Source organism: Lampetra fluviatilis, chromosome 62, assembly GCF_964198595.1.
Source record: "Lampetra fluviatilis chromosome 62, kcLamFluv1.1, whole genome shotgun sequence".
In the NCBI taxonomy this organism is placed as follows: Eukaryota; Metazoa; Chordata; class Hyperoartia; order Petromyzontiformes; family Petromyzontidae; genus Lampetra; species Lampetra fluviatilis.
Window position 1 is genome coordinate 2,346,594 of NC_136336.1, and position 12,117 is coordinate 2,358,710.

General features: G+C 51.0%; 1 protein-coding gene across 1 annotated transcript in view; it reads right to left on the reverse strand.

Moving 5' to 3' along the window:
• Positions 1-12,117, reverse strand: part of LOC144951386 (macrophage mannose receptor 1-like) — a 63,529-nt gene that overhangs the window by 30,629 nt on the left and 20,783 nt on the right. The window contains exons 10-18 of the mRNA XM_078881625.1: positions 11,974-12,089; positions 10,780-11,083; positions 7,570-7,697; positions 7,376-7,463; positions 6,555-6,699; positions 5,435-5,473; positions 2,357-2,523; positions 1,905-1,972; positions 1,254-1,354 (exon numbers count right to left, since the gene is read on the reverse strand). Of these exons, the coding sequence (XP_078737751.1) occupies positions 1,254-1,354; positions 1,905-1,972; positions 2,357-2,523; positions 5,435-5,473; positions 6,555-6,699; positions 7,376-7,463; positions 7,570-7,697; positions 10,780-11,083; positions 11,974-12,089 (1,156 nt within the window). The remainder of the gene's footprint in view (positions 1-1,253; positions 1,355-1,904; positions 1,973-2,356; positions 2,524-5,434; positions 5,474-6,554; positions 6,700-7,375; positions 7,464-7,569; positions 7,698-10,779; positions 11,084-11,973; positions 12,090-12,117) is intronic.

Sequence of the window (12,117 nt, forward strand, 5' to 3'; positions counted from 1 at the left end):
TAAAGTCACGTCGGTGAAAAAAATAAAAATAATCAAACTAAATCACAAATATATGGAACGCTTCACGAATTTGCGTGTCATTCGTGAAGCGTTCCATATTTTTGTGATTTAGTTTAATTATTTATATTTTTAGTCTAATTTTATTTTTCACCAACGTGACTTTACCGAAAGAACCAACGAGTATGGATCCTTGCAGTCACGAAAACTTCAAATCTAGAATAGATAGTATAGTTTTACTCGTAAATTTCAAACTTAGGTCTGTTCATGTCTTTATGGTTGCTTTACATGATAACATATCATCCGTCCTGTTCATCGCGTGGAAATGTATTGTCGGCCAAATTATCTCAAAACGTGCATTTCGTTGATCGTGAATGTGGAGGGGGAAAAAAACCCACAGGACCACGGAGAGAAATCCACACGTCCACGGGGAGAGACACGCAGACTCCAAATAGAGTCGTCAGGGTCGGGATCGAACCCACGACCTCCTGTACACCAGGCGAGGTAGTTAACAGCTCCTTGCCACCGTGATGATGATGATGATGAAAGAGAGACACGCAAACTCCAAATATACAGCAGTAGGTGTCAGGGTTGGGATAGAACCCACGACCTCTTGTATACCAGGCAAGGTAGTTAACATCTCCTAGCCACCGTGATGATGATGATGAGAGAGAGAGACACGCAAACTCCAAATATACAGCAGCAGGCGTCAGGGTCAGAGTCGAGATTGAACCCACGACCTCCTGTACACCAGGCGAGGTAGTTAACATCTCCTAGCCACCGCAGTGCCGCTGCGAGGGAGGCCTCAACTGAGAGGGAACTCCAGAGGGTGACCCCGCCATAGGGTCATTCTGGACCTACTCTTCCTTCATCGTCATCATCGTCATTATCATCGTCATCATCGTCATCAACATCATCGTTGTCGTCATCTTCATCATCATCGTCATCATCGTTGTCATCATTACCGTCGTCGTCATAATCATCATCGTCGTCATCATTATCGTCGTCCTCATTATCGTCATCGTCATCATTATCGTCATCGTCGTCATCATCATCGTCGTCGTCATCACCATCGTCATCCTCATCACCATCATGATCGTCGTCATCATTGTCATCGTCATCGTCATCATCATCGTCATCCCTATCGCCATCATCATCGTCGTCATCACCATGATCGTCGCCCCCCAACAACGACGGACGGGGTAAGCGCTGGCTCGGGGGACAGGCGGCGTAGGTGCAGAGTGTTGATCCCTCACCGTTCCTGGAGTACATCGTGCCACAGCTCTCCTCCATGTTGGCGTTGTTGGGCTCGTTGTGGGCCCAGTTCTCAAACGTGATGGGAGTTCCATCCACCCAGCTGTGACAACAACAACATCAACAACAACAACAACTCTCACACGTGACGGGAGTTCCATCCACCCAGCCGTGACAACAACATCAACAACAACATCAACTCTCACACGTGACGGGAGTTCCATCCACCCAGCTGTGACAACAACAACAACATCGACAACAACATCAACTCTCACACGTGACGGGAGTCCCAACCACCTAGCTGTGACAACAACAACATCAACAACAACATAAATTTTTCGATTTAAAGCTTTCGTGACTGCAGAGATTAATCTTCTTGGTTCTTTCGGTAAAGTCACGTAGAAGGGAAGTTATAAAATAATAAAAATAAAACATCAACTCTAACACAAGACGGGAGTTCCATTCCCCCAGCTGTGACAACAACAACATCAACGACGGTCAAACTCAGCCTCAGATGAGTACCCGGTGCACGCCACGTACAACATCAGCACCGGGGGAGACAAAGGCGGCCGGGCGTGGCGCCGGCCACCCGCCCCCCTCGTGCGCCGTGTGGGCCTTCGCAGGTACGGCTCCCCGGTGTGGCGCCAACTCACCGAGGTCTCCGTTCAATGCCGAGCTCCAGGCCGATGTACCACTGCTCGTCACGCGCCATCCTCGCCACCTACGCAGACGAAGAAGAAGGGGCAAAGGTAACCCCCCCCGCTCACAAGTGGGGTGCTGAGTGAGTGAGTGGGTGAGTGAGATGGTGAGGGAGTGTTTTAGTTTGTGAGTGGGTGAGAAAGTGAGTGAGTGATTGATTGAGTGTGTGTGAGAGCCGGTGGGTAGGTGAGTGGCTTATTGACGGAGTGTGTGGGTGCATCATCATCATCACCGACAGCATCATCAGTAGCAGCATCATCATCATCAGCAGCAGCAGCATCATCACCCACAGCATCATCAGTAGCAGCATCATCATCATCAGCAGCAGCAGCATCATCACCGCCAGCATCAGCAGAAAGCATCAGCATCAGCAGCACCGTGAGCGGCAGCGTGAGCGGCGGGTCACCTTCCGATAGAGGAAGAACCACTCCTCTTTGTCAGCGATGGAGGCGAGATCTCCGCCCAGGCTCCGGCAGGCTGCCCGCGCCGGCAGGAAGGACAGCTTCAGCGAGTCGTTGAGGAGGTACTCCACCCCGCCACGCAGCACCCACTGAGACCCCGGCGGCCCCGGCGCTGCGTTGCGGCACGTGGAGTAAGGGGGGTAAAGCGTAACGACGACAACAATAATAACAACAATAGTAACAATAACAACAACAATAGTAACAATAACAACAACAATAACTACAATAATAATAATAACTATAACTACAATAACAACAATAACAATTATAATAACAATAATAACAACAATAATAACAATTACAACAATAACAACACTAACAAAAATAACGGCAGTAACAATAATAATAACTATAACTACAATAACAACAATAATAACAACAATAATAACAACAACAATAACAACAATAATAATAATAACAACAACAATAACAACAACAATAACAACAACAACAATAACAACAACTATTACAACAACTATAACAACAACTATAACAACAATAATAACAACAACTATAACAACAATAATAACAACAACTATAACAACAATAATAACAACAACTATAACAACAATAATAACAACAACTATAACAACAATAATAACAATAATAACAACAACAATAACAACTATAATAACAACAACTATAACAACAATAATAACAACAACTATAACAACAATAATAACAACTATAACAACAATAATAACAACAACTATAACAACAATAATAACAACAACTATAACAACAATAATAACAACAACTATAACAACAATAACAACAATAATAACAACAACAATAACAACAACAATAACAACAACTATAACAACAATAATAACAACAACTATAACAACAATAATAACAACAATAATAACAACAACTATAACAACAACAATAACAACTATAACAACAATAATAACAACAACTATAACAACAATAATAACAACAACTATAACAACAATAATAACAACAACAATAACAACAACTATAACAACAATAATAACAACAACAATAACAACAACTATAACAACAATAATAACAACAACTATAACAACAATAATAACAACAACTATAACAACTATAATAACAACAACTATAACAACAATAATAACAACAACTATAACAACTATAATAACAACAATAACAACTATAATAACAACAACTATAACAACAATAATAACAACAACAATAACAACAACAATAACAACAACTATAACAACAATAATAACAACAACTATAACAACTATAATAACAACAACAATAACAACTATAATAACAACAACTATAACAACAATAATAACAACAACTATAACAACAACAATAACAACAACTATAACAACAACTATTACAACAACAATAACAACAACTATAACAACAACAATAATAATGACGACAAAATCTTTGGTCAGTTTAACACGCAGGCTTTTTTCGAACAGGTGGGCTTCTCCGCAGATCTGGCTGTCGCCTGATGAAGCTCGTTGTAGTTACTGGCGAAACGTCGCGCTGCTCAGATTGTCAATGTTGTGGCTTGTCTCTCCAACACACCGGTTAGTGCTGTACTAGTATACTACACTATACACTACACTATACACTACACTATATACTACACTATACACGACACTATACACTACACTATATACTACACTATACACGACACTATACACTATACACTACACTATACACTACACTATACAATACACTATACATTACACTATACACTACACTATACACTACTATACACGACACTATACACTACACTATACACTACACTATACACTACTATACACTACACTATACACTACTATACACTACACTATACACTACTATACACTACTATACACTACACTATACACTAGTGCTGTACTAGCATACTACACTATACACTACACTATACACTACACTACTATACACTACACTATACACTACACTATACACTACTATACACTACACTATACACTACGCTATACACTACGCTATACGATACACTATACACTACTATACACTACACTATACACTACACTATACACGTGTGCTGTACTAGTGACGAATTGGCACGTTCTGTTTACGTGACAACCCTTACTAGTTGGCTGTGTCGGGTGGTGGCGAGTCTAACGACACATTTATATATTTACGCGATCTAAGCCAAACAAGCCTCTATTATGGATTATAACAGATTTGGTTTTCACAGGATCGTGCGTGTGTGTGTGTATATGCGTGTGTGTGTGTATGTGTGCGTGTGTGTGTGTATGTGTGCGTGTGTGTGTGTATATACGTGTGTGTGTATGTGTGTGTGTATGTGTGTGTGTGTATATGCGTGTGTGTGTATATGCGTGTGTGTGTGTATATGCGTGTGTGTGTGTATGTGCGTGTGTGTGTGTATGTGCGTGTGTGTGTGTATGTGTGCGTGTGTGTGTGTATATACGTGTGTGTGTATGTGTGTGTGTATGTGTGTGTGTGTATATGCGTGTGTGTGTATATGCGTGTGTGTGTGTATATGCGTGTGTGTGTGTATGTGCGTGTGTGTGTGTATGTGCGTGTGTGTGTATGTGTGCGTGTGTGTATATACGTGTGTGTGTATGTGCGTGTGTGTGTGTATATGCGTGTGTGTGTGTATGTGCGTGTGTGTGTGTATGTGCGTGTGTGTGTGTATGTGTGCGTGTGTGTGTGTATATACGTGTGTGTGTATGTGCGTGTGTGTGTGTATATGCGTGTGTGTGTGTATGTGTGCGTGTGTGTATGTGCGTGTATGTGTGTTAGCGCGCTGCGCTACGAACCCGACGACCCGGGTTCGATTCCCGCTCACGGACAACACCAGTGACAATGATCTGAACCGGTCCTGGGCCTCCCCTAGGTCGACTCAGCCTCAAATGAGTACCTGGCACAGTGTGTAAACATCGTCACTGGGGAGACAAAGGCTCCCCAGCACTTGCCCCAACAGTCTGTTGAGGCTACACGGGGGATCGTTGTCTTTGTGTGCGTGTGAATCATCAGCAGTGGAAAGTTGAGGTCGAAAGGAGGAGCCCTCTCACCTGGGGCCGGCTCTGTCGGCGGTGGCTTCACAGCAACGCCTGCAACAACAAAAAGGACAAGACAAAGATCCCCCGTATAGCCTTGACAGACTGTCGGGGCAAGTGCTGCTAAGCGAGCAGCACCTATGGAGGCGGGCACGGCACACGAAGAGGGTGGGTGGCCAGCACCACGTCCGGCCGCCTTTGTCTCCCGAAAGTGGTGATGTTTTTACACACCATCACCAGGTACTCATTAGAGGCTGAGTGGACCTAGGGGAGGCCCAGGACCGGTTCAGATAATCGTCACCGGTGTTGGCCGTGAGCGGGAATCGAACTCGGGTCGCCGGGTTCGTAGCGCGGCGCGCTAACAGCAGCATCACCGCTCCCCATGCACGTACAACGACAACAACAACCACCATTTACCACTAAGTGGCGGTGACGTCACCACGGCGCTTGTGCCAGGCCATGTGCACGTCAAGGGCACGTAAAGTGTCGAATGCCCGCTGGCAGGAGATCACGGGATAGACCCAGGTGCCACGGGTTGACTAACCGAGATGACTGGACGATGCACCACCTGTGCCCCCTACTGTGCCAACTTGCTGTGTTCTAGCTGCCAAGCGCTCCGCTCGTTGTTGTGAGCGTCGCTCCTCCGCCCTCCGTTGTTGTTGGAGGGCGACTGCCTCCAACTGCCCAGTAGCGTCCTTCATGAGCCTCCTCTACAGAGGCCGATCTTGACACCGCTGGTACCAGTCATCGGCAAGTCCACTCAGCTCCACGTCCTCCTGTACCACATCACTCCATCTCTTCTCTAGCCCGTGCCGCGCCCGTTTAGGCCCCTTGATCCAGCCGAACAAAATCTGTTTAGGCATGCGGTGGCTGGGCATGCGGGCTACATGACCCAGCCAACACAGCCTTGCCTGCCAGAGGAGCTCACCGATGGGACTTTGTCCAGATCTTTCAAGGATTTGTGAGCTCCTCACACACTCCAGCGTAGTTCCACCCAGGATGGAAGGTAGACAGGCCAGCCTGAATGTTTTTAACCGGCGAAGATGTTCCTCAATCCTGGCTCCCCCCCACCCACCCCCCCACCACCCACCCACCGCCCCCACAACCCACCCCCCGACCCCCTACCCAGGCTCACCTCGTGCCACCTTGCACACCCAGTTCATGAACGCGTTGCAGTCGATGTCGTTCCACTCGGAGGCCCAGCCCCGATTCGCCTCGCCGCAGTGCTCCGTGTTGCCGTAGTTGTTGGGCTCCCCGCGCCCCCAGTTCTTGAACGACACCTGGGCCACGGGAGGGCCCCACGGGGGCGGCCGGCAAACAAGCGGGGAGAGCAGGGGGCAAGCAGTGCGAGTCAGAAGAAGGCGGCGCTGCTCCGTTCAAATTGGGGCGAGGGTCATTTTTGTTTTTTTGGGAGACGCAGACGACGACGATGATGGTGAAGATGACGACAATGACGACGATGACGACGACGACGACAACGACGACGACGACAACGACGACGACGACAACGACAACGACGACAACGACAACGACGACAACGACAACGACGACAACGACAACGACGACGATAACGACGATGACGACGATAACGACGACAATGACGACAATGACAACGACGACAATGACGACAATGATGACGACAATGACAATGATGACGATAATGACGACAATTACGACAATGACGACAACGATGACTGCAATGACGACGATGACGACAATGACAACAATGACGACAATGACGACGACAGTGACGATGACGACGACAATGACGACGACGGGAGAGGGGAATTCCAAATGGGGAGCAGAGCGAGTGGGAGAAGCAGAGAGAGCGAGAGAGAGAGAAGTGTTGTGACCTGCAGTGCGGCGAGCGCGTGGGTGAGCGGGTGAGCGGGTGGCAGAGCGACTGGGTGAGCGAATTGGTGAGCGTGTGCGCGAGTGCGCCGGCCGCACGCTCACCGGCGTGCCGTCGCTCCACACGAAGCCCTTGTCCGGGTCCAGGCTATTGAGGCCGATCCAGTAGTGGGTATCTGGAAACGGCTGACGCCTTGTCGCAGCAAATCAACAACAACAACAATCAACAAAAACAATCAGCGACGACGACGACGACGACGCCATCGACATGCCCCCGGTGCGTGGGCCCCAGGGCCCACCTGGAGACCTTGTGCAGCAGGATGGCCTCCGAGCGGTCGTGCAAGCTCAGCAGGTCGGCGCCCTGCTGGCGGCAGTGCTCACGAGACTCGGCCCACGTGCGGCGCCCTTGCAGACGCACGAAGTTCAGCTGCAGCGGGGCAGGGGGGTGAGCGGGGGGGGGGGGTGAGCGGGGCAGGGGGGTGAGTGGGGGGGGGGTGAGCGGGGGGGGTGGTGAGTGGGAGGGGGTGAGTGGGAGGGGGTGAGCGGGGGGATGAGTGGGGGGGGGGTGAGCGGGGGGTGAGGGGGTGAGCGGGGGGTGGGGGGTAAGTGGGGGGGGGTGGGGGGGTGGGGGTTGAGCAGGGGGAGTGAGCGGGGGGTGGGCGGTGAGCGGGAAGTGGGGCGGGTGAGTGAGGGGGTGAATGGGGGGGGGGTGAGTGGGGGGTGAGCGAGGGGTGAGTGGGGGGGTGTGGGGGGGTGAGTTGGAGGGTAAGCGGGGGGTGGGGGGGTGAGTAGGGGGTGGGGTGAGTAGGGGGTGGGGTGAGTGGGGGGTGGGGGGTGAGTGGGAGGGGGTGAGCCGGAGGGGGGGGGCTGAGCTGTAGCTGAGTGTTGAGTGGAGTGGAGTGGTGATGATGCAAACGATGATGATGATGACATCATGCTCGGTAATCATATGCGTAGTAGATGAGGGCGATGATGATGAAGATGACGTTGATGACGATGGCGTATGCCTGGTAAGCAGTACACATTGTTGATGAAGATGATCACGACGACGATGACGACGACGACGTTTGTGAGGACGATGCTAATGACAGCGGTGACGAAGACGACGATGACAGTGAGACGAACGACGATGTTAATGAGGATGATGTGACGACGATGACGATAATGATGATGACGATCGGTCATGTTAATGAGCATTAGGACGACGATGATGACGACGTGGCGTGACGAGGCCTTGCCTGGTAGCAGTACTCGTGGTTGCCCAACGTCGTCCACCCGACGGCGCAGGGCAGGGGGGTGGGGGTGGGGCCGGGCGGGGTGGGGGGCGGGGGGGCCGTGACCCCCTGCGGGAGGCCCCGGCACGCGACGCCGGCCCTTCCGCGCGTGCAGTTCCTGACGCTCCACAGCCCCGCGGCCGTGGTGCCGGCCACCACCACCACGCAGCCCGCCGCATCGCCGCCTTGCAGCCACAACAACAACAACCACAACATCAACAACCACTACAACAACAACCATCGTCAACAGCCCCGCGGCCGTGGTGCCGGCCTCCACCACCACGCAGCCCGCCGCATCGCCGCCTTGCAGCCACAACAACAACAACCACAACATCAACAACCACTACAACAACAACCACAACATCAACAACCACAACAACCACAACCATCGTCAACAGCCCCGCGGCCGTGGTGCCGGCCTCCACCACCACGCAGCCCGCCGCATCGCCGCCTTGCTGCCACAACAACAACAACCACAACATCAACAACCACTACAACAACAACCACAACATCAACAACCACAACAACCACAACCATCGTCAACAGCCCCGCGGCCGTGGTGCCGGCCTCCACCACCACGCAGCCCGCCGCATCGCCGCCTGCAGCCGCAACAACAACAACAACCACAACATCAACAACCACAACAACCGCAGCAACCACAACAACCAAAACAACCGCAGCAACCACAACAACCGCAACAACCACAACAACCACAACAACCGCAGCAACCGCAACAACCGCAACAACCACAATAACCGCAACAACCACAACAACCAGAACAACCGCAGCAACCACAACAACCACAACAACCGCATCAACCACAACAACCGCAACAACCGCAGCAACCGCAACAACCACAACAACCGCAGCAACCGCAACAACCGCAGCAACCACAACAACCGCAACAACCACAACAACCGCAACAACCGCAACGACCGCAACAACCACAACAACCGCAACAACCGCAGCAACCACAACAACCGCAACAACCACAACAACCGCAGCAACCGCAACAACCGCAACAACCACAATAACCGCAACAACCACAACAACCAGAACAACCGCAGCAACCACAACAACCACAACAACCGCATCAACCACAACAACCGCAACAACCGCAGCAACCGCAACAACCACAACAACCGCAGCAACCGCAACAACCGCAGCAACCACAACAACCGCAACAACCACAACAACCGCAACAACCGCAACAACCGCAACAACCGCAACAACCGCAGCAACCACAGCAATCGCAACAACTGCAACAACCGCATCAACCACAACAACCACAATAACCGCAACAACCACAGCAACCGCAACAACCACAGCAACCGCAACAACCGCAACAACCGCATCAACCACAACAACCACAATAACCGCAACAACCACAACAACCGCAGCAACCGCAACAACCGCAACAACCGCAACAACCACAACAACCACAACAACCGCAACAACCACAACAACCGCAACACCCGCAACAACCACAACAACCGCAACAACCGCAACAACCACAACACCCGCAACAACCACAACAACCGCAACAACCACAACAACCGCAACAACCGCAACAACCACAACAACCGCAACAACCACAACAACCGCAACAACCACAACACCCGCAACAACCACAACAACCGCAACAACCACAACAACTGCAACAACCGCAACAACCACAACAACCGCAACAACCGCAACAACCACAACATCGCAACAACCACAACAACCGCAACAACCGCAACAACCACAACAACCGCAACAACCGCAACAACCGCATCAACCACAATAACCGCATCAACCACAACAACCACAGCAACCGCAACAACCACAACAACCACAACAACCACAACAACCACAACAACCGCAACACCCGCAACAACCACAACAACCGCAACAACCGCAACAACCACAACACCCGCAACAACCACAACAACCGCAACAACCACAACAACCGCAACAACCGCAACAACCACAACAACCGCAACAACCACAACAACCGCAACAACCGCAACACCCGCAACAACCACAACACCCGCAACAACCGCAACAACCGCAACAACCACAACAACCACAACAACCGCAACAACCGCATCAACCACAACAACCGCAACACCACAGCAACCGCAACAACCGCATCAACCACAACAACCACAACAACCACAGCAACCGCAACAACCGCAACAACCGCAACAACCAAAACAACCGCAACAACCACAGCAGCCGCAACAACCGCAACAACCGCATCAACCACAACAACCACAACAACCACAACAACCACAGCAACCGCAACAACCGCAACAACCACAACAACCGCAACAACCGCATCAACCACAACAACCACAACAACCACAGCAACCGCAACAACCGCAACAACCGCGTGAGCGGGGTACCTGGCTGGTTGACTCCCCAGTGTGTGTAGGTCACCGGCCGTCCGTCGAGCCACCTGAAGGTCCCTGGTTGGTCGACGTCGCTCAGGCCCAGCCAATAGGAGCCCAGCGAGCCCAGGCCGATTTGGCTGGTGATGAACGCCTGCTCGAACCTAGCGAAGGCAAAGATCCCCCGTGTAGCCTCCGCTGGTGCGTTGGGGCAAGTGCCGTCAGCGAGCATCTAACGAAGGCCGGCGAATGCTGCAACGCCCGGCCGCCTTTGTCTCCCCGGCGGCGATGTTTTACACGAAAGAAACCGGGCGACCCATTTGGATAATCGTCACCGGTGTCGGTCGCGAGCGGAAAACCGAACTCGGGTCACCGAAGTTCGTAGGGGCAGTGCGTTAACCGCTGCGACCACCGCTCCCCACGTACGTACGCTACATACGCGCCGAACTTCTTTCGCACCGTACGTAGCCAACGGCGCTAGTCGTAACGCGACACGCGCAGTTGTGCGTAACGCGTGGCTGACGATGATGCGACGATGATCGTAATGATGACAATGATGACGATCGTGATGATGATAAAGATGATGAGGGCGATAATGATCGCGATGATTGTGATGATGATGATGAGGGCGTTGATGATCGTGATGATGAGGGCGATGATGATTGTGATTATAATGATGATGAGGGCGATGATGATCGTGATCATTATGATGAGGGCGATGATGATCGTGATGATTGTAATGATGATGAGGGCGATGATGATCGTGATGATCGTGATGATGAGGGCAATGATGATCGCGATGATTACGATGATGATGACGATGATGATGATCGCGATGATTACGATGATGATGAGGGCGGTGATGATCGTGACGATGATGATGAAGGCGGTGATGATCGTGACGATGATGACGAGGGCGGTGATGATCGTGACGATGATGACGAGGGCGATGATGATCGTGATGATTATAATAATGGCGAGGGCGATGATCGTGACGATGATGACGAGGGCGATGATGATCGTGACGATGATGACGAGGGCGACGACGAGGCACCGGTCGTGGACGCTGGCGAGTGCCGCCCCCTGGGATGCGCAGCGAGCGACGGCGTCGGCGTGGCTCCGGGGCGCCGCTTCAAACACAAAGCACGCGGAGAGGAAGCGCTTCCAGCCCTGCTCACAACGTCAACAACAACATCAA